Source organism: Prionailurus viverrinus, chromosome B2 (assembly GCF_022837055.1).
Source record: "Prionailurus viverrinus isolate Anna chromosome B2, UM_Priviv_1.0, whole genome shotgun sequence".
NCBI classification, from domain to species: Eukaryota; Metazoa; Chordata; class Mammalia; order Carnivora; family Felidae; genus Prionailurus; species Prionailurus viverrinus.
Genome location: NC_062565.1, coordinates 74,833,352 through 74,856,622, shown reverse-complemented (window position 1 = coordinate 74,856,622; position 23,271 = coordinate 74,833,352). Strand labels below are relative to the sequence as shown.

General features: G+C 40.8%; 2 protein-coding genes and 1 pseudogene across 16 annotated transcripts in view; 1 reads left to right on the top strand and 2 right to left on the bottom strand.

Annotated features, from left to right (window-relative positions):
- Positions 1 to 9,120, bottom strand: part of DOP1A (DOP1 leucine zipper like protein A) — a 113,793-nt gene extending 104,673 nt beyond the window's left edge. For 5 of the 8 annotated variants that reach the window (XR_007152177.1, XR_007152178.1, XR_007152179.1 and 2 more), the window contains exon 1: positions 9,003 to 9,117. The gene's annotated coding sequence lies outside the window, so the exon portion shown is untranslated. Of the gene's footprint in view, positions 1 to 9,002 lie in introns of all 8 variants that reach the window. The other 3 variants (XR_007152180.1, XM_047858811.1, XM_047858805.1) reach the window with 3 other exon arrangements.
- UBE3D (ubiquitin protein ligase E3D) overlaps positions 8,513 to 23,271 on the top strand; it is a 240,776-nt gene continuing 226,017 nt past the window's right edge. For 4 of the 8 annotated variants that reach the window (XM_047858815.1, XM_047858822.1, XM_047858823.1 and 1 more), the window contains exons 1-2: positions 11,212 to 11,383; positions 21,662 to 21,858. In XM_047858815.1, coding sequence (XP_047714771.1) covers positions 11,307 to 11,383; positions 21,662 to 21,858 — 274 coding nt within the window. In that variant the 5' untranslated portion in view covers positions 11,212 to 11,306. Of the gene's footprint in view, positions 8,667 to 9,174; positions 9,267 to 10,616; positions 10,823 to 11,211; positions 11,384 to 21,661; positions 21,859 to 23,271 lie in introns of those variants that run through there. The other 4 variants (XM_047858818.1, XM_047858819.1, XM_047858820.1 and 1 more) reach the window with 4 other exon arrangements.
- On the bottom strand, positions 20,461 to 21,329 carry LOC125165554 (elongin-B-like; annotated as a pseudogene).

Genomic DNA, 23,271 nt, shown 5'->3' with positions numbered 1-23,271 from the left:
CCAGTTCTCCCAGCACCATTTACTAAAGAGACTGTCTTTTTTCCATCAGATACTCTTTCTTGCTTTGTCAAAGATTAGTTGGCCATGCATCTGTGGGTCCATTTCTGGGTTCTCTAGTCCATTGGTCTATGTATCTGTTTTTGTGCCAGTACCATACTGTCTTGATGATTAGAGCTTTGTAATACAGCTTGAAGTCCCAGAATTGGGATGCCTTCAGCTTTGGTTTTCTTTTGGAGGATTGCATTATTTATTTGGGGTCTTTCTGATTCCATACAAATGTTAGGATTGTTTGTTCTAGCTCTGTGAAGAATGTTGGTGTTATTTTGATAGGGATTGCCCATTTTACATTTCTACCAACATTGCAGAAGGCTTCTAATTTCTCCACATCCTTGCCAACACGCTTCAGTTTTTTGATAGTAGCCATTCAAATGGGTGTGAGGTGATATCTCAACACAGCTTTGACTTGCATTTCTCTAATAATCAATGATGCTGAAAACCTTTTCATATGCTTTGGCCATTTGTATATAATCTTTGGAGAAATGTCTATTTAAGTCTTTCCTCATTTAATTGGTTGTCTTTTTGTTGCTGAGCTGTAATTCTTTATACATTCGTGTGGTAGCTAGCTTCCAGGATGACCTCCAATGATCCTCAACTCCTGATATTCATACTGTTATACAGTCACACCTCTTACACAAAATCACTGCTGGTCTATGTGATATCTCATGGATCACTCATTCTGGGGCAACCTAGCCTTATGTGATAAGGACACTTCAAGTTGCCCTCCAGAGAGAAACTCAGGCCTCCCTTCAACAGCCTGCAACAACTTGCTAGTATGTGAGTGACCCACTTTGGAAAGGGTTTCTCCAACCCCAATCAAACCTAAAGATGACAGCAGTTCAGGCCAACATCTGACTGCAACCTCACAAAACTGAAGTCAGAACCTCACAGCCAAACTGCTCTCTCAAATCCTTCTGAAAGAAACTCTGAGAGGTTTTACTGTTTTAAGTCACTATGTTTTGGGATAATCTGTGCTGCCATAGATGACTAAAAAGTTTATTCTCAAAATATTTTCCTCTTTTATTTCAAACAATTAAAAAATTTTTTTAATGTTTATTTCTTTTTGAGAGAGACAGAGTGCAAGCGAGGAAGGGGCAGAGAGACAGGGAGACACAGAATCTGAAGCAGCTTCCAGGATCTGAACTGTCAGCACAGAGAGCCCAATACAGGGCCTGAACCCACAGACTGCAAGGTATGACCTGAGCTGAAGTCGGTCGCCTAACCTACCGAGCCACCCAGGCACCCCAAAACAATTTAAGTACAGCTGACACACAATGTTACATTAGTTTCAGGTATTTGACAAGTTTACACATTACGGTGTGCTGACCACAAATGTAGCCACCACCTGTCATCACACAACACTGCTACAATATCATTGACTATATTCCTCATGGTGTGCCTTTTATTCCAGTGATTTGTTCATTCCACAACTGGAAGCCTACATCTCCACTCCCCTTTACCTATTTTACCATTCTCCCACCCCCACCCCTCCTGCAACCATCAGTTCTCTGTAGGTCTGATTCTGGTTTTTGTTTGCTCACTCATTTGTTTCTTTTGATTCCACATGAGTGAAATCATAGGATATTTATCTTTTTCAGCCTGACTTATTTCACTTAGCATAATACCCTTTATTGGTCTATCCATGTTGTTGCAAAAAGACAAAGTCCACATAATTTTCCATCATGTGTGTATTATGCACCACATCTTCCTTATCCAATGATCAGTGGACTTAGGATGCTTCCATATCTTGACTGTTATAAAAAATGCTGCAATAAACATAGGGTGCATATATCTTTTCAAGTTAGTGTTTTCATTTGTTTGGTAAATACACAGTAGTGTAATTACTAGATCATATAGTATTTGTGTTTTTAATTTTTGAGAGACCTCCACACTGTTTTCCACAGTGGTTATACCCATATGCATTCCCACCAATAGTACACAGGGATTCCTTTTTCTCCACATCCTCACCAACAGTGATTATTTGTCTTTTTTATTTTAGCCATTCTGGCAGGTGTAAGGTGATATCTCATTGTGGTTTTGATTTGTGTTTCCCTGATTGATGTTGAGCATCTTTTCATGTGTCTGTTGCCCATCTGTACGTCTTCTTTGAACAACAATCTATTCAGATCTTCTGACCGTTTTTTCATTGGATTGTATGGGGTTTTTTTGGTGTTGAGTTGTATAATTCTTTATATATTTTGGATATTAACCCCTTACTGATATAAAGTTGGAGGTATCACAATTCTAAATTTCAAGATATACTACAAAGCTCTAGTAAAAAAACAGTACAGTACTGGCATAAAAATGGACACATAGATCAATGAAACAGAACAGAGAGCCCAGAATTAAACCCATGTTTATATGGTTAATTAATCTGTAACAAAACAGGCATGAATAGACAATGAGGGAAGGTTTCTTCAATAAATGGTGCTGGGAAAACGTGATAACTATATGTAAGAGAATGAAACTGGACCACTTTCTAATACCATACACAAAAATAAAATGGACTAAAGACCTAAAACCATAAAAATCCTAGAAGAGAACACAGGTAGTAATTTCTGACACTGGACACAGCAACATTTTTCTAGATGTGTTTCTACTGGCAATGGAAAGAAAATACTGGGACTACATCAAAATAAAAACCTTTGGCAAAGTGAAGGAATCCATCAACAATCCATGCTCTATAACTTAAAAGACGTAATAAAAACAGTACTTATCGCATCACATAAAACTAACACGCAACCTCAAATCACTAACATCAGGGATGCTTGGGACACCTTCTAATAAAATGACAGGTGCCATAAAAATCATCTTGGGGGCACCTGGGTGGCTCAGTCTGTTAAGTGCCTGACTTCAGCTCAGGTCATGATTTCATGGTTCATGAGTTTGAGCCCCACACTGGGCTCCCTGCTGTCAGTGCAGAGCCTGCTTCAGATCCTCTGTCCCCCTTGCTTTCTGCCCCTCCCAGCTTGCACACGTGTGCACTCTCTCTCAAAAAATAAATAAAACAAAAGAAGAAAATAATCGTGTTGCTAGAACCCCTCACTCAGGCTTAAGAGTAGACTCCTGATCAACTGGTGGTAACATTTATGGAATTGCTGGTATACAAAATAGAAGTCGCTTAATATTTATTTTTCTTCCAAAATGACAGACACTAACTTTAAAGCAAGTACTACATTCTATATTTTTCCTCAGGAGAAAAACTGTCCAGGAAATTTTAAAATCAAGATATTGTAGGACATGTGTTAAGTGTATACGAAAAGCCACTGGGCAAAGTGCATCATGCTGAAGACAAGCAGAAAGTATCATAGCAGACTGGGATGGCATTTGTGGTATATAATAAACAAGAGTTCCAGCTATTTGGAAAATTTGATTGATCATAACACATATCCTAAGAGTTTCAAGTAGCTGATACAGCACAAACAAAAGCAAATGGAAACGTAAGGTTATTTACCTGTATAATTTCAAGGACTGCTGTGCTTTTATAGTTCTTCTGATTATAGTCAGTATTACTTTCAAGTGCTAAGAGTTTATCTGCATTGTTTCTATACTGATTTTCTAGTAGAGACATAGGAAATAAACTACTTGTTTGGGTGAGATCTCTTTTATGAAATAAAGACTATTCATCCAAAGGGCTCTTTTCTTACTTCCAAATGGAGGTTGTATCCCAGAACCTGAGATTAACAGCAATGTGACCTCTGGTTGAGTAGCAAATTATTGTGTATACTGATAAACTAAGTGTTACCATTTAGGTAAATTGGCTTTTGGAAATCAGTAACACCAAACTAAATGATCTATTTACCCGAACTCTTGGTTTGTGAACACAAAATAATGGTAATTTAAACATGAAGCTCATAATACCAATGTAAGCCTAAAGATAACCACAGCAAGTTGAAATACAGGATGTATTTTACAGAACAAGAGTAGGGAATTTATTTTTCTGTCTGTTCACATTAAACTCTTTCCATAAGAGAGGAGAATTTTTCATTGCCTCAGAAGAAAAAAAAGTCTAGAAATGTCTTCTGTAGGATGGAAATACTAAAATCTAGCTCAAACTTATAAAGCGAAGAGAGGAAGAAGTGAAGAAGGTATTATATTAAGTTTATTACCTCATCCATGCTTATAGGAGCTATTGCCAGATAAACATAGTATCATTTCATCACTCCTGAATCAACACTCATCACTTTGTCATTTAAAGGCTATCACTGACTTTTAGATTTAGATTTATTTCTTTATATTCAAAGGTTTATCTTACAGCTAAGGTACTAGCTTAAAAAGGTGGATGTTTTATCTCTAAAAGTAACATTAATAACATTAAAGACATTTTTTGGAAAAAAAATAGAAACTTACCTAATTCAGTAATGATCATAAATTTTTAAATTATTTTCTGAAGTTAACTCAAACTCTAGTACACCTTTTAATCTGCAATTGAGGCTATATTTCCAAATTCTTCCACAGATGAAATTCTAAAGAATTCAGGCCCTGATGAATCCATTATCTCCCCAAATTTTGGCCACCAATCAGATGTGAGATGATTTTATGGGGTCCAAGTAATGGGCTGACACTGAATCAGTGAGGGATTTATTCCCTCTTCATTCTCTTGCAGTTCCTGACTGCATCAGGAAGTTCTCAGATTGATGGCAGAATGTTATCAACGCCTCTAATTCTTGCTTCTCTCTCCTTTAAACAAAGAACAGTGTTCAATGGCCAATACTTTCTAGAATTTAACAACACTTTTGTTTCCATTATTTTCATCTTTATGTCTACCTTCTGTTTATGGCAAGCGATACCTACTTTTTATTTAAAACATTTTAAATGTTTATTTTTGAGAGACAGAGGGTGAGCAGGGGTGAGGCAGGGGCAGAGAGAGAGGGAGACACAGAACTCAAAGCAGGCTCTGCACAGAGCCTGATGCGGGGCTTGAACTCACAAACTGTGAGATCATGACCTGAGCCGAAGTTGGATACTTAACTAACGGAGTCACCCAGACACACCCCTACTTTCTATTTATGGTCGTTATTTCAAGTTTTCTTTAAAATTATGTTAATAACTACATGCATACAAAGAAAATAAGTATACAGGAAATATGCAGATATGGCCAAAGTTCTGAAGATAGAAAAATGACTGAAGTTCGAGAAATACTACACTTACCATTTGGTCAACAAATAAATACAAGTGCCTACTATGAACGTGCCATTGGTTTCGCCATTAAGGATAGACAAGAATGATAAATGCTAACAGGAAAGTCAGAAGAGAATTACTTCAAAATGAGGTAATCAAAAAAAAAAAAGATCCACAGACAAGGTGGCATTGGAGTGAGGGTAGTATGATGTAGACATGCCAAGACAGGGACAGCATGTGTCTGGAGGAAGCAAAAACCTAACAATACAGGCCTAAGTGGTGGCCTGTTCCAAATCTTGATTGTGCTGGTTACCTGGGTGTGTATACAATGTACACACAAAATGAATGCACATTATATGTAAAATTTTTCTTAAATTTGATACAATGTCTTTGACCTGTGCAATAAAAAAAAAATCATTGATATTTTAGGCTTGGAATAGCTTGGAGAAGGAGAGGTAAATAGGTAAATACAGAGAAAATGGACATCACCATTTAAAGACAAGGGAATCAAAAGTACTTATTTTCATATCATAAATTTTCAATAAAAACTGTAAACTATGGTGCACCTGGCTGACTCAGTAGGTAGAGTTTGCGACTCTTCATCTCAGGGTTGTGAGTTCGAGCCCCACACTGATGTGGAGACAGCCTAAAAAAAATTGTTAAAAAAAAAAAACCAACAACAAAAACACCAAAACACACACCCACACACACCAAACCAAACCCATAAAATAACAACAACAGCAGCAGCAAGCTGGTAAGCCATTAAACAAAAACTGCAGCTATTTACTTCTTGACAGTTGCATTTCAGAAAATTTACCTGAATTAAGGCTTACCTCCTGACCCCCTCAAACAAAGGAGCACATTAATAGCAATCATTCCTAACAAAGTATCAGTTAAAGTAGCCACACTGTGTGCTAGTGACACCTGACAGAATTTAGCAAAATAATTTAAGACTGCATTCAACACTTACATCCTGTTTGTAAGCAACTCAGAAAAGACTACCTTAGAATTTATGTTTTAACCTTGAACCCTAATGATCTAAGCTCTTAAAATTAGTTATTAATGATTAAGAACATTTCCAATGGCTTTTATTACATTTCATAGTTTAAGAACTCACGACTAGCGAGGGAACTCAATCACAGTAAAAAAAAAAAAAATGTCATTATCAACAAGTCTTGTTGGAACTTTATAATGCCATCCTTAATAAAATCAATGACTTAACCATAAAATTAAATTCAAAACATGAATTATGATTCAAGAAAAGCATCAAGAGACCAGAAAAAGATAATCTTCTGCCATAAATTAAAGCATTAAAGTACATAGAAACTTATGTGCATCTTTAATATTTTATTAAGGAAAATATAAGCCTTTTGTTATACCAATGACTTGTCACTAGATCTTCATGCTCCAGAAAGCTTAAACTGAAAGCTAAATAAAAAGCACAACGTAGGGAATTTTAAGAGTTGAAAGAAGACGCAGCTCAGGTATAGGCAGTCCCATCTTATTAGAGTCTGACTTATAATTTTTCACAGTGGCAGCAAGTCACAGCTCCCAGTCACACAATCATGATGGCAAACCACTGATATACTTACAACCATTCTTTATCCACACAATTATTCTCTTTTTCATTTAGCATAGTAGTCAATAAATTACATGAGATATTCAAAACTTTTATAATAAAATGTGCTTTGTGTTAATTTTGCCCAACTGTAGGTCAATGTAAGTATACTGATAGAGAGAGAAGCAGAGGGCAACTGGGGAGGGGCAGGGAAAGAGGGAGACACAATCTGAAGCAGGCTCTAGGCTCCCATGCTATCAGCACAGAACCTGATGGGGGCTCAAACCCACGAACTGCGAGATCATGACCTGAGCCAAAGACGCCTAACTGACTGAGACACCCAGGTGCCCCTTGTACACTGAGCATTTTTAACATACATTAAATGTATTAAACGCATTTTCAAATTATGGTATTTTCAATTTATGATGCGTTTACAGGGACACAACCCTATAAGTTGAGGAAGATCTGTATAGTAATTTTCAAATTGGTATTCTATGTAATTATACTTCTAATGTTAACAGGTTGGCCAAACCACAAGAGACTCTTAAATACAGAGAACAAACTGAGGGTTGATGGGGGAGTGGGGGAGAGAAGAAACTGGGTGATGGGCACTGAAGAGGGCACTTGTTGGGATGAGCACTGGGTGTTGTACGGAAGCCAATGTGACAATAATTTAAAAAAAGAGAGAGAGAAAATAGGCTTTCTGGCCAGGTAAGTTTAGAAAATGCTTTGATAACCTTCCCCCGAAGATTTATATGCATATGAGCATAGTAGTAAAGGTTTTGAGAAATCCTGCAGTTAAAAGCAAATCAGAAGTTAAAACTGATTTAACCAATGCACCCCTAAATCATTTGCCATGGAACACTGTTTTGGGGCAGTAAGGCTATCGATGAGAAGAGTGTTCAAAGGGAGACATCAGTTTGGAAAATTTTGATCTTATGAAATTACCTTACAGATGACAAAACTGATTAGAGAGATAACATTTCTTTAGGAGAACAAAGGATTTGAACAAAATCTTTAATTCCTAGGCCATCGCTCTTCTCACTACTTTAACTACAAAATAAGACTCTTTAAACTCTATATAGTCAAACATTTAATTTACGTTTAACATTCTGGTTATGGTGTCACATTTTCTGATTTGTGTACTCACTTAGGCATTTTTAATTCTTCCTTCAAGACCTGATTTCCTTAATAACTAGGCCCACCTGGAAATTTACTATTGTTTGGTACTAATGGGGAATGATTTCATTTGGAGTAGCAGCTTAAAGTGATCACTAAAATAAAGCATTTGTACTACAACTGGTTTTAGTTCACTCTTGTTATAATTTAGCGCAACTAAATCACTATGTTATGAGATGGTGAATTTCTTAGCATATAATGTCGACATATGCTATCCATGATAACATTCTAGATCTTCTGTCTGTGTAGAAGGGAGCCAAGGACGTCAAAATTGAGAGATTTCTGTCTTTGAACAATTCTGAGCTTATTTGTCAGGCACTTAGTTTCCTATCTTTTTTGTAATTATCAAAAAAATGTTTTCATTGCTTTAACTATAGTCTCCAAATCAGATTATCACAATATAGTTCTCAAACTCCTTAGAACTACACATTATAGTGTTCAGAAACACAATTCTTCCAGCTTTAAATAAGTATCGTTGTGTGCCACTCCCCCCTCCGGGTAGGAGTGAAGAATGGAAGAGACCGAACAAGTAACTATTGTTACGCTGCAACTTTAAAAGGCTTGAGAATCAAAGGTGATAATAGTTAACAACTTCCTTAGGACTAACCTGACTTCCTCTAAAAAACTTCTGCACTCCTTTCCAACCCCCACATGGAACCTTAACTATAGCTGGCATTCGTGTCTCCTCAATCTTGAAAGAACCCACCAGATGAATGAGAAGGCACGAAGCCTGGATTCCACCAACAAAGAGGTTAGTCCGTGCGCCTTTATCGCACAGGTGCGACCTCCACCCCCAACCTTGCGCACCGCTGGGCCCCCGCGCTGGAGGCCCCACTGCCTTGGGGCCGCCCTCGAGCCTCCGCCCAGCCCCGGCCCGCCGATCCCCGCGCAGCTCGCGCCTCTCCGGAAACCGGAGGGCGACCGGCCGGCTTCCGAGCTCCAGGCGGGGCCGAGGCGGCAACACCCCCGACGCCACAGAGCCTGCCCGGCGGGGCGTCCCCGCAGCTCCGGAACAGGCCAGGCCGAGGAGGCCGCTCAGGGCCGGCAGCCAGCCTCACGACCGCGCTGGGGGCGGGGACGCTGTTACCTGCCGTGGGCTCGGCCGCTCCCCGCCGGCGCCGCTCTCCTGGCAACCGCGGCAACGACGCGGAGGCCGGGAGCCGAAGGGCCTAGTGACAGCTCCCAGCGTGCACCGCGCCCGCGCCCACGCCGGCGTCGACGTCGACGGCCCCTGGATCCCCGCCCCCGGTCCGTGCTTCGCCTCTCGGCTCTAGCTGTCGCCACAGCGCCCTCGAGCGGACTGTTGGGCCACCAACTATGGGGATGGATGGGCCTGGAAAGTGAATAGCAGGTGTTTTCAACTTTCCAGCACCAGGGGCATCTTAATGGGGAGTTGGCAGGAATGCTAGGAATTGAGAACAGTTTTTAAATATTATTTAAACAATCACTTAAGTGATATTTAAACTATTCTTCAATATTTCATATGAGGAACTTGAGGCCCAGAAGAAGTTAGAGACTGGTGAAGTTAGGAGATAAATAGTTATCAGATTTGGAACCATTTTGAGTTTATGTCTCTCTAAATCATGTAGTTACTACAAGGAAGTTGCAGTTTTGCCTAAACCGTAGGATCAAAGAAAAAAAAGACTGATTTTGTGTTTTATAAATGTGTGAATATATATGAAATATAGCAATCTTTAAAAAGAACCAAACGCCAAGTATGAAGCACATGCTGTGCTAAGACTTAAATATTTCAATATAATGTGTCTGTATTTAAGACTCAATAGCCTTGAGAACTAAAGGTGGAAGATATTAGGAGTTAAAATCATCACCCATGATCACCATTATTTGAAGTGGAATAGTAGTAAATACAATTCTTTAACTGCATTGTTACCTCCATCCATGATTTTGAATTATTGTGATGAAAACAGGAATTTGTGAAGCAACACAATAAGCTTTGAAACAGCAAATACTTAACTTTAGAAAAACTGTCTTAAAATAGTATCTCTAAAGTGGATTTATTATTTATTTGGAAAATCGTCAAATTAAGAAGCAATCAATAAGCACGATTTTCTTAATTTATATTGGGAAATACATCATTGTTTCTGTTTTTAAGAACTAAAAGCTTCTGCTTTTTTTTTTTGTAAGATTTTTAAGTTATCTCTACACCCAATGTGGTGCTCCAATTTACAACCTTGAGATCAAAAGTGGCATGTTCCATCCACCAAGTCGGCCAGGTGCCCCCAGCCTCTTGCTTTTAAAATTCTTATTGGGGCTCCTGGGTGGTTCAGTAGGTTGAGCTTCAGACTTCAGCTCAGGTCATGTTCTCAGGGTCATGATATCACCGTTTGTGAGTTTGAGCCCGGCTTCCAGTTCTGTGCTGACAGCTCAGAGTCTGGAATCTTCTTCCAATTCTGTGTCTCCCCCGCTCTTTCTCTCTCCCTTCCCCACTCATATTCTCTCTCTCTCAAAAATAAACATTAAAATTCTTATTGTAAGTCCACCACTATAGCTTTACATTTTAATATTTCCCCATTTTAAGTATTTACATTATAGTAGATCGTTTTCTTAACTATGTCAAACTTTCCAAAATTATCTTCTAGTAGTAATAAGATTATGACTTCTGTGAATAAGTTTTTATTTATACAAAATATGGGGAGTGGAAATGTATATGCGGATCATTCTCATCTTCCTGTTTTCAAAGGTTATAGGAATGGTTAATGCTGTGATTCATGACACTTGATTTAACCACACCTTCTGCATCGGTAACAGAAAACTTCTTACATTTTTGCAACTGTTTGCATCTTGGAGCAACTGTGTCTAAATCGAGAAGCAGTGCCAAATCAATCTCGGACGTTTGTTGCCTTAGAGGAGAGCTAGCAAAGGACAGACCACAGTTCATAAAAAAAGGTACTGTACTTTATTAAAAAACGAAACCAGATTGTATGTTTGGGGTGGAGAAATCTGCTCTCAGGCCTCCAGGGGTCAGTGCCAGTTCTATACCACCTCCCTCGGTCATCTCCCTTTCTTCCAGCCTTATTTCTACCCAAGCTAGCCAAGGGAGTGTACTCGGTTCCGATTTTTAAGGTCCTGTCCTGGGAGACTAACGCACCTGGCCACGCCCACACGGAGAAGAGTGGGAGAACCGTTTGGTTCTCCCTGCCCACCTTTGTGACCATTCAGACCCGGGGCCCATATTTGAAAACGCTCACGTTGTCGGGTCTAGTCCTCGCGGTAGCGCGCTCTCCGCCCGGCAGGCGGCGCTGTGGGCTGGCGGGCTGTGTCCGCCCAGCGATCCGGTCTGGGAGGCCCGTGCGGCCGTCACCGCCGCACGTGCAGCCGCTCCTGGCCGTGGTGGCTCCGCTTCGCCAGAAGCTGCGGCCGGCCGCCGGCCATGGCGGCGGCTGCCGCGGGGACGCCAGTGTTCCTGGAGGTGCGGACACAGCTGCGGAGCGCGCTGCTGATCCTGGGGTAAGGCCGGCGCTGGGCGTGTGGGGCTCCGAGGTGCCGTGAGTAGCCTGCGTTTCTGCTGGCCCGGGAGCCTCCGCCTGCCTCAAAAGCACGGGGTTTGGAGTTCCTTGCCAGTTGCTTAGAGCCTGTCCCATTACTCAAAGTGGAGCTTCTCTTCCCACCCCTCGTGCTTTTAGTCCCCCCCCCCCCCCCCTTCACTGGTAATCTGGGTATCACCAGGAGCTTTTCAGAAATGCAGTCTCAGCCCCACACCAGACCTGCTGAATCAGAACTTGTGTTTTAACACGCTTTCCAGGAGTCAGAATACACACTGAAATTTGAGGATCGCTGATATAACAGTATCCGGCCTTTCCACAAGCAGTGCAAAAAATGCCGTGCCTGTTTCTTTTTGGGATCCTCACTAGAGGATAAGTTCCAATGTGAGAGCTTCTTATTTTGTAAATAAACTCGGCATTTTTGTTTTTGTTTGTGTTTTTTGTCCACAGCGTTCTCTGCAGAAACACTGAGACGTTCATTGAACGACTAACAAAGGTTGCAGGCTTCTTATTGGAGCTCATTCATATTGTGCGTTCCAGTGAGAAGTCAGCAAACGTTTGACTTCGTTATTCACTACAACAAACAAACTTTTAGGAGAAATGTCCTCTTTTTTTTGCTTGTTTGGTAGTATGTGGTCCCCTCGATTGTTCCCTTGTGACTGCTGTTTCAAGTAGAGTAAATTAGATGTTAAAATCCTGAAACTTTTACTACACAGAACCATTCTGAAGTAGATTGATGCCCATCTTTCTTTTCCTTATATTTGCCAAGTATAGGGGTGGCAGTTTGGGATTTGGCATGAGAATTGAATTCAAATTCTAGCTTCTTCACAAGGGCAGAATTGCTTAATCTGAATTTTTTCCCTTGTCAAATGGGGATGATATTTATTACCCTTCTCTTTTTCTTCTGTTTCTCCCTCTACCTCTTAAATCATAAGTTCAGACAAGTCTCTCCAATTCCAGTCCACTTTGTAGGGTTATTAGCAGCCACAAACTTACATAAAAAAAACAAAAGACAATCTCCCTACTTCCTCTCATCAAAGAGGCCCTTCAGTGTTCCCTTGGGTTACTACTCTCTTGTTTAAGCAAGTGAAGAAACCTGACTTTGCTAGTTTGTCCCTGATAGTCTTTGGCTGTTGAACTTTATCACCACCTTGCCCCTGGTAAAAGCAAAAGCAACCACTCTTCTGATTTTCTTTAACAGGGATTAGTTTTGCCATGGTTGGATATAAATGGATTCATACAGTATGTGCTTTTTTTGTTTCTGGCTTTCCTTTAACAGTGGTTTTGAGATTTATGCCGTTGCACATGTCGCCTATTCTTTTTTCTCACTGAGTAGTTTTCTATTGTATCGATATACAATTTATCCATTCTATTTCTGGATATTTTGTGTTTTTCTAGAACTTGATTATTGTGAGTAAAGTTGCTATAGCATTGTTGTATAAGTCTTTTAGTGGGTTGACATTTTCATTTCTCTTAGGAAATGACCTAATTCTGTAATGGTACAAAATGCTATCTCATTGTCGTTTTAATTTGCATTTGAGCACCTTTTCATTTGCCTTTTGGTCATTCATACATGTTCCTTTGGAAAGTGTCTTCTAATTTTTTGTCATTAGAAAACAATCAGATTGTTTGTCTCTTTGTTAACTTTAAAGAGTTCTTTATATAGTCTGGAAATAAGACCTTTCTCATTTATGCCCTTGTGAATATGTGAACGGGTGTTCCCAATCAGTAACTTACCTTTTCATTTCCTTAATAGTGTCTTTTCAGGAACAGAAAATTTTAATTACAATGAAGTTTAGTTTGTTGCATTTTTTTCTTTAATGATTAGTTTTGTTTGTGTCTTAAGAAATCTTTGCCTACCTCAAGATGGTAAAGTTTTCCTCTTACGTTTATTTTCTAGGAGTTACATAGTTTTAGCTTTGACAGGTGGAATTCATTTTTGTGTGTTTGGAGTAAGATAGGAATCAAATTTCCTTTTTTTTTTTTTTTTCCCTGTAAGGATGTCCAGTTTTTCTATCATCATTAGTTTAAAAGACTGCCATTTCTCCCAGTGAAATTACTCAATGTCTTTGTCAGAAAACATTTGTACTGTTTGTCATCATGTATCTTTCTATCCTTTCACTAGTAATCTATGTCTTTACATATAAATTTTTTAAATGGTTATTAATTTATTTTGAGAGAGAGAGAGAGAGAGCAGGGGAGGGGCAGAGAGGGAGAGAGAGAATTCCAAGCAGGCTCTGCCCTGTCAGCACAGAGCCTGACATGGGGCTTGATCTCATGAACCGTGAGATCATGACCTAAGCCAAAATCAAGAGTCAGACGCTCAACCTACTGAGCCACCCAGGCACCCCTATATATAAATTTTTTTAAACATATGCTGGGTGGAGTTTTTCTGAATACGTTCTGATAATCTGCATTTTAATGAAATTTTTTAACCTGTTTCAGTTAATGTAAATGATTGAGTTTTATTCTTATTCCTAATCTTTTTTATTTTGGAGAGAGTTGCGAGTGAGCAAGAGGCATGGGGAGAGAGAGAATCTCATGAGGGACAGAGAGAGAAGCTCTCAAACTTCAAGGCTCAAGTTCACCTGAAGTGGGGCTCGAGCTTACCCTATGCAAAACTCGAACTCAGGACCCGTGAGATCATGACCTAAGCCAAAGTCAGATACTTAACCAACTGAGCCACCCCAAGCACCCCTGATTTTTTTTTAAGTTTTATTTATTTACAGAGTCTCTGCACCCAGAATGGGGCTCAAACTCACAACCCCGAGATCAAGAGTTGCCTGTGCCTCCAACTGAGCCAGCCAGGCACCCATCTTGTTCCTAATCTTAAGTGTTTCTAGGCACGTGGGTGGCTCAGTTAGTTAAGCAGCCAACTCTTAGTCTCAGCTCAGGTATTGATATTAGGATTGTGAGTTCAAGCCCCCAATTGGGCTCCACACTGGGTGGGAAACCTACATAAAAATAATAAATAAATGTTTCTAGCATTTTATCATTAAGTATGATGAAATTTTTGGCAAATCTGTGTGATAGATTGCATAGTTCCTTTGTATTCCTAGTTTACTATGGGTTTTAATCATGAAGATACTATTTTTTCTGTAATGATTTTTGCATGTATTGTGATAGTCATATGTTTTCCTTTCATCTTTACGTCTGTGAATTGCATAAGAAAAATCTATTTATATTAAGCTATTTTAGCATTCCTGGGATAAATCTTGGCCATTCATTTATTCAGTCCACAGATGTTTACTGAGTTCCTATTCTAGTGCCAAAAATTCGAGTTCTAAGTGCTGGGTATACAGCTGTGAACAGTGACAATAGCAAAAGCAAAAATATCTTGGCTTTCATTGAGCTTACGGTCTAATGGTGGCAGTGGGTGAGAGGTGAGCAGAAATTACACAAAACAAATAACACACACACACACACACACACACACACAGATGTTTATTTACTTTTGAGAGAGAGAAACAGAGCTCAAGCAGGGGAGGGGCAGAGAGAAAAGGAAACACAGAATCCAAAGTAGGCTCCAGGCTCTGAGCTGTCAGCACAGAGTCCAATGCGGGGCTCGAACCCATGAACTGTGAGATAATGATGTGAGCCAAAGTCAGACGTTTAACCAACTGAGCCACCCAGGAGCCCCCAAATCATATATTAAATGGAGATAAGTATGTAGAAAAAAATAAAACACGAAGGGTTAGGGAGAAAAGATTACATCCCAAGTGAGAAAGCAGCACTTGAGTAATAAACTGAAAGGGCAGAAGTTTGGAACTATATACCTGCTGGAAGACCATTTCCCTCCGAGAGAACAGAAAATATGAGGGGTGCCTAGTTCAGTGAGAGGTGGGCAGGCTGGTGGAGCACGTAGCAAATGGTTTTACAGGGATATGCTAGTAAATGTTTAAAAACCTGCTTTCCAGGGGAACCAATCAAACACAAAAAAAAATCTTCCTGATTTGCAGCATTTACTGATTGTTATGATGTAGATACTTTCACTGTGGATGATGTCTACCAAAGTGACTTCAGCTGGTTTGCAAAATGCCTGGAATTTCAGCAACCTTCTCTAGTATAGCACTGGGTCTCAATGGGCCGTTGAAAGGATTTTAGCTTGTACTCGGAATGAGATGGCAGTCATTGGATAGATTCAAACAGGGTGTGACACCTGAAAGAATCTAAGTGCACAGTGAAGAAAGCCTCAAGTATATAAAATCAGGTCTCAAACCTGTGGAAAATCAGTTCTCAAATGCTTTGTTTTTGTACAGTCTCAAACTTGAGAGTAAGTTACTGTCACTCCTGACTATATTACTGTATATTTCCTATAAGCAAGAACATTCCCATACATAACCACCACACAACCTTCAAAACTGGAAAACACATTACTGCCGCCTTAACACTCAGACCTCGCTCAAGTTTTGCCACATGTCCGCTTATTATCTGTAATAGCAAAAGAACCCAGGTCAGAATCATGCATTGCGTTTCATTGTCATGTTTCCTTAGTCTTTTATTTTTTTTTAATGTCTATTTATGTTTGAGAGAGAGCGTGTAGGAGGGGCAGAGAGAGGAGGTAGGGAGGGGGGCAGAGAATTTGAATTAGGCTCCTCTCCACCCGTGCAAAGCCCAAGGCAGGGCTCAAACCCGTGAGCCCTGTGATCATGACCTGAAGTCAGGCGCTCAACCTAATGAGCCACCCAGGCGCCCTTCCTTAGTCTCTTAAAATTGGAAACTTTCCACAGTTTTTCTCCACCTTCACAATCTTGACACTTAAAGATGACAGCCTATTTGTTTTGTGGAATATACTTCTATTTGGGTTTATTTCGTGTTTCCTCAAGATTAGGGTCAGGTTGTACATCTTTGGCAGGAATATCACAGAAGTGATGCTGTGTTCTCATTGCATCCTTTCAGGTAGCACATGATTTTGACTTATTCCATTAAAGTTCATCTAACTTTGAGCATGTAGATAAGATGATATCTACCTTCACCATAAAGTTACTCCTTTTTTTTTTTTTGAGGCTTTAACATTTTTATGTAGGAAAACATTGAGTCTGAAGCTATGATGGTTCAGCCTAAAGCATCTGGTTTTCAATCGTGAAGTCAATTTATGTAAAATATTTTTCCCTGTCTATAAAAAACAAATTGAACAGTATTTTAATTATAAGGAAATACAAACATACACTTTAAGCTAGCATATCTGCACTATCATAAAAGAAAGAGGATGTTCTTCCCCTTCCCCTTCCTCAACCATTCAAAGAAGCGAAGAATACTGCAAACTTTAACAACCTCACTGGCTATCATCAGAGTAACTACAGAACAAGGATATCACAGGGATGAAACTATTTCTTTATCTTCCAGAAGGCAGAAGGCTGGGTGCTTTAGCTTTATGAGTGCAAGTAGCATAGGCAGACAAAAACTCACAGTAAATGCACACCAGAACAGGGGCCTAGGTGAAGTTGTCTGACTGGGTTACTGCTTTTATAGGAATGAAGAAGGACAAATCTGAAATGGAGTAAAAAAACAAAAAAACCCAAAACCTTTTGTCACATATACGGGAATCCCAAACCTTTTGCATTGCCATACTCCTGGGGAGTTTTGATATGTACTGGAAAGAGCTTCAGTGTTCAGGAAGAATAATGTATGGTTGACAAAGGATAGGAGAAATCTTCATGCTTCTGTTCTCTCAGATTTGCTGAGTGCAGTAGCCAGTTCTGACTCCCTGCTCTTGCTGATTCCGTCTGGCAAGACTGTCTCTTTATAATCAATAAATATTACTTGTAGAGGTCCTTTGAGACTATCTGTAAATGCTCTTGTTCCTCATCAGACTTTCATTTTATTCATTCATTCATTTACATCAGTATAGACATATGGTCTTATTCATTGGGTTACTTTTTTTGCTCCAGTTATACCAGATGTGGCCAGGGGGAGTCCCTTCAAGTGGATTTCTGTCTTTTTTAATGTGCTCCTATTATTCCTTGACTTTTTTCTTTGTGCAGCAACATGTTCCAGGCTCATCTCATTCTTTTCCTGTTCCAGCCCTGGATATAGTTATTTTTTCAGGGAATGCTATTTTGTTTTGCGTTTGTTCATTTGTTTTAAAGTGGGAAATGACCTTTCAAAACCAAAATCTGAGCACAAAGTATTCTCATTACTATTGACATGTCACTCTTCCCAGGTCCTAGTGGACAAAAGTAGTGTGTATGTGACATATACGTGATGTTTATGTATGAATGGCTGTATGTGTATGCTTGTGTGTTTGTATATTATACATACATCTACACACATATATATCTGTGTTACTGTATCTACTTATATACATTGATTCCACATTATATACCATGACTCCACACTAGTATTTCTAATTCTAGTCTATGGTGGTAGGATCCATTCTGGTGTTTTCCCTTTCCCTCTTTGTAACTATATTCTCCCACAGCGAGAATACTGGCTTCCATTATTCTCATGACATACATTTATTTGGTTAATTCCCTTTTATGTAACTTATCTTCTGCAGACATCCTTTGCTGCTTCCTATCCCCCACTCCTCCCCACTCAGTGTTGACATCTTCCTGGTATCTTCTTGGGCTCTGCTATGGAATGAATTTGTGTGTCCCCTCAAAATTCATGTGTTGAAACCCTAATGCCCAATATGATGGTATTAGGATATAGAACCTTGGGAGGTAATTAGGTTTAGATGAGGGCATGAGAATGGAGCCACCATGATGGGATTAGTGCCTTTATAAGAAGACACACAGAAGATGCTCCGTGCCATGTGAGGATATAATGAGGAGGCGGCCATCTGCAAGGCAGGTAGAGGGCCTGCAACAAGAACCAAATCTGCTGGCACCTTGATCTTTTACTTCCTAGCCATCAGAACTGTAAGAAATGTGTGTTGTTTAAGCTACCCAGCCTATGGTATTTAATTATAGCAACACGAACAGTCTAAGGCAGGTTCTGAAGCCCTATACCCTGTAACAGCCACCCTCACCCCTCATCCTTAGATTTCTCCTCATCCCTCTTGAGATCTGACATCCCTATGTAGTGGCTGTCCTGGTGGATGCCCTCCTTCCTTCCTCTGCTGGGCTTCTCACATCCATCCCAGGCCACTCTGGTTCTCCGACACTTACATAGATGCCTCCTACCTTACTTAGCCCTCTGTAATTGGCTGAATTTTTCAGGAAGGGGAAGAAGAGTGGTAAGCCAGAGATGGGATGGGGGTGAGGCCTAGAAACCCCATGATATCCCTTGAGGCACTTCTAAGTGCCAACTGCACAGTCCAGCTTAAAAATCGCTGAAGTAGCAAAATGGACAAATTGTGCATCTTTAGAGCAGTGGTCAACAAACTATGGCCCATGGGTCAAATCTAACCTATGGCCTGTTTTGGTACAGCTTATGAGCTAAGAGTGGATTTTATATTGTTTAAAGCATTGTTAAAAATAAAATACGGGGGCGCCTGGGTGGCTCAGTCGGTTAAGCGTCTGACTTCAGCTTAGGTCATGAACTCATGGTTTGTGAGTTTCAACCCTGCATCTGTTTCTGTGCTGACAGCTCAGAGCCTGGAGCCCGCTTTGGATTCTGTGTCTCCCTCTCTCTGCCCGCCCCCTCCCCCCCCCCCCACTCTGTCTCTCTCAAAAATAAATAAACACTTAAAAAAAATTTTAAAAATACAAAGTATAATATGCAACAGAGGCCATATATGGCCCGCAAAACCTGAAATACCATCTGGCCCTTCTAACCTCTGCTTTAGAGGATTATTATTATTATTATTATTATTTTCTTTTAATTATTTATTTAGAGTGAGCACTAGCGGGAGTGGGGGAAAGAGGCAGAGGGAGAGGGACAGAGAATCTTAAGCAGGCTTCATGCTCCATGCTGAGGCTAATGAGGAACTTGGTTCCATGAACCGTGAGATCAAGACCTGAGCCAAAATCAAGAGTTGGATGCTCAACCGACTGAGCCGCCCAGGCACCCTTTGAAGTTTATTTCTTGAGCATCGGTTCTTAAAACCAGACTTTAAAAAAATTTTTTTTTTGAACGTTTGTCTATCTTTGAGAGGGAGACAGAGTGTGAGCAGGGGACGGGCAGAGAGAGAGGGAGACAGAATCCGAAGCAGGCTCCAAGCTGTCAGCACAGAGCCCAGTGCAGGGCTATATCATGACCTGAGCCCATGTCGTACACTTAACCAACGAGGTACGACACCTGGAGCCAGCCAGGTGCCTTCTCAAATAGACTTTTGACTCAAGAGTTTGGGAATGTATTCCCGAAAAGACTCAGGGTCTTAATATTCTGTATAGCCAGTTAGGTGCAGATTCATATGCTTTGAAGAGAAACTAGCCAGAAAGTAATCTTAAGGTTTTCTAAAAAGAGGCCTGATCAAGATTCATACCTCAACACAGGGTTTGATCTCTGTTCTTAGATAACACTCAAGTAGATGGCCTACCTTTTGTACTTAGGTTATAGCAAGTTGATGGCCTGCCCCTGCTGTCTGCACTTAAGAGGGAGTCAGAATGCTTGACACCTCTGTTAACACTGCTAAGCATATTTTAGCTTCATATAAGGATAATTTCAATATGTCTTCATCCCCTGCCATGCTTTTGGTGTCTGGTGGACAGGGAATGTACTCTGCTTTACTCTTGGTTGCCTACTCCAAGTGATTTGTGCTTGTAGTGAATTGGATTAGCAAATCCTTTCATATCTGGTATTCATACATCACTAGATTGTTTTCTTAAGTGTTTTCTTCTGTATCTTTCATTTCATGTAATCCTAGTCTTATCAAAATCCTGTATATCAAATGACAATACTTTATTGTAAGTAAAATACAGCATCGTTGTAATGCTAGTCTCAGAAGAATATTTCACTCACTAGCCCATTCATTATTCAAATAACAGCACTTGACCTCTGACAGTTACTGCAGCCCTCCACGTGCTTCCATAGTACTCAGTATTTACCATGAATAAGTGCAATGCAACGTAGTTGCTTTTTTTTTTGACACCCAAATCTCTTTTATGAGTAGGGGTGGGGCACGAGGTGGGGTTGGGTTCAGGGCCCTCTCACTCACTAGGCCACTTGTTCGTTGGTGCTGCTTCCTGAGTCCTGCGGCTTCATCACAGCAGGCAGCCCAGGCAGGATGGAGAAGGGCTTGGGGCACAGGCCCTTAAAGGCTTCATCTGGTGCACAGGGGAGTGGGTGGAGCTGCCCAGAAGGCCAGGCCCACAGTGGGTAGGGCCTGCAGCCGTGCTGCCGGACTGGTGAAGCCACACTCCCCGTGTCTTGCCATCATCCAGAAGCTGGTCAACCGTGTACAGCTGCTTGGGCGGCTGCTTGAGGATGTACTCAATGATGCGCTTCAGCTTGACCGTGGTTCAACTCCTTGGCGTCAGTGAAGATGATTGTCTTGTGGCACCAGATCATGAGGAACATGTCCCGAAGTTGGCAGGCTGTCCCCCAACCCCCTCCCGGTGTGACTCATCATCCTGGCCTCGCCACGTGTTTTGACACTCCCTTGATCGTTCCTGTTCACTTACCTGTGTCCTACTTGGAGTAGGGGGGGTGAGGAGCAGAGAAAATATCTTGTTAATTGTTGTATTTCTGGTACCTGGCACATAATAGAACTCAAAATAGGTGTATTGAATGAATGAGTGAAAAAGTAAATGAATGTATAAACCATGATAGGGCCAAGGGATGCATAGGTGAATAAACCATAGATGAATGTGCTGCCTTGAGTTCTCTTACCAGAAATACTTTGAAGAACAAGTGCGTAATGTAGGACAGGCCAGCATTAGATCGTGCTAGTTCAGAGAACCTGCATTTGGGGAAACTGGTGGGAGGAAATAAGGGCTACTAGGAGGTGGAAGGTGGACTGTGCGTGCAGGATGGCCCTGGGAGCAACCCCACGAAGGTCTAGGTGGAGTAGCTGCAGCAAGCATTAGAATAGAGAATTGGGGCTCAGAATCTTTACTAGCAATGGGGAAAAGTGCACATTTAAAAATGCATCATTATTACCATAAAAAAAAGCAAGAATAAAAATATGTTCCAGAACTTTCATGTTACTGTGACTGTGAAAAGTAGTCTGACCTCGTGTAAATCTAGTATATGATGTTTTCCTTTATGATCTGTTCACTGCTATTTTGGGAGGCCAGTGACTTTAAAGCATTTATTGAAAAGGAACAGAGAGATCCTTGGCCATTTTTGTCTTGTGTATCGTGTGGTTTTCATCATTGAGAAGCAATTTTTTGTGTGTTTTATTTTTAATTACCAGGGAACCTAAAGAAGGAGGTACGCCCATGGATATTTCTATAACACCATCATCACTCCAGGTGAAGACCCCTGCAGACTGCACAGAGCTCCGGCTTCCAGCAGAGGTCAGGCTTGTACCTTCCTCTTGCCGCGGGCTGCAGTACGTGGCTGGAGATGGGCTGCACCTGCGGCTGCAGGTGTGGGCAGAATCCAATGCCAGTAAGTGATACCAGCACTCCTGTTTTAGCACTTAGTTCTTCATTGTAAATCAAAGCTGATTCTCCCTTTGAAAATTTGACCTTTTCCCAGGTGGAAAAGACTGTTCTGCAGCAGCATGGAAAGAGCTGATGGTCAGAAGGTTTCTTTGTCAGCTCTGCCAGTTATTAGGTGTGCAGTTCAACATGCCCCTTAACCTTTCCGAAGTTTTGTTTGGGAGGGGGTTGCGGGGGTTAGTGGGTTTTTTGTCCTCCATTTAACAGATTTTATTTTTTAGAGTAGTTTTAGGTTCACAGCGAAATTAGCAGAAGGTACAGAGATTTCCTATGTAACCCCTGCCTTCTTTCTTTAATTGTAAAATTACCTACCTTGGCGAGTTGATTACCTACCTCACTGAAGATTAAATGAGAGGGAAATTGTGCAACACCTGGTTGATTTTCAAGCATTAGTATTCATCCACCCAACAAACATTGTCTTACGCTATGTGCTAGGCTTTGATCTAGGTGCTGGGATATACAGAAGTGACCACGCTCAGAAGGTCTCTGCTCTTAGGGAGCTTACATTCTCATGGGTGGGAACAGATAATGAACAAGTAAGTTACTTGGGTACAGAGAAAAGTGCTCTGGTCAAAGTAGAGCAGAATAATGGGATGGGGAGTGACTAAGGTGAAAGGTGCCCAGGGAAGACCACTTGATGCTCGACCAGGGGATGGAATGATGAAAGTGGTCTCATCCACGTAGAGACATTTCCAGATAGAGCAACACATGTAAAGATTCTGAAATTGAGTTTGATGTATAATTTGATTTTGATTATTGCTATGCCTGTTATGTTTCTGATATTTTGTTACTGTCACATTCAGTCAGATGGTAGAAGTGTTTCTCAGAGTAACTTATTGAATAAAATATTGGTTCATTAAATCTCTTACCATGGAAGTAAGATGCTTTAAAGGATTAAAAATGATGTAAAAAAGGGAGGGGCACCCGGGTGGCTCAGTCCATTAAGTATCTGACTCTTGATGTCAGCTCAGATCATGATCTCACAGGTCAATGTGAGTTCGAGCCTGGCATCAGGCTCTGTGCTGACAGTGTGGAACCTGCTAGGGATTCTCTCTCCCTCTCTCTCTGCTCCTTGCCTGCTCGCTCATGCGTGTGCACACGCTCTCCCTCTCTCTCAAAATCAATAAATAAACTTAAAAAAAATGATGTAAAAAGGGGAAACAGGCTGTAACAGATCTATGAGATGCTGATTATCAGGGAAGGATCATAATTGTTTCAACTGCACCCTGAGACTTTGTTCTGCCTCATCTGTGCTCAGCCTTTCATTTGAGTGGCATGGACCCTAGAGGTGGGGTCAGCAGGATTGTCTTGAAGAGCCATGTAGGTGATGTGGAGCATTCCCCTGCGTCTTGTGCTGCTC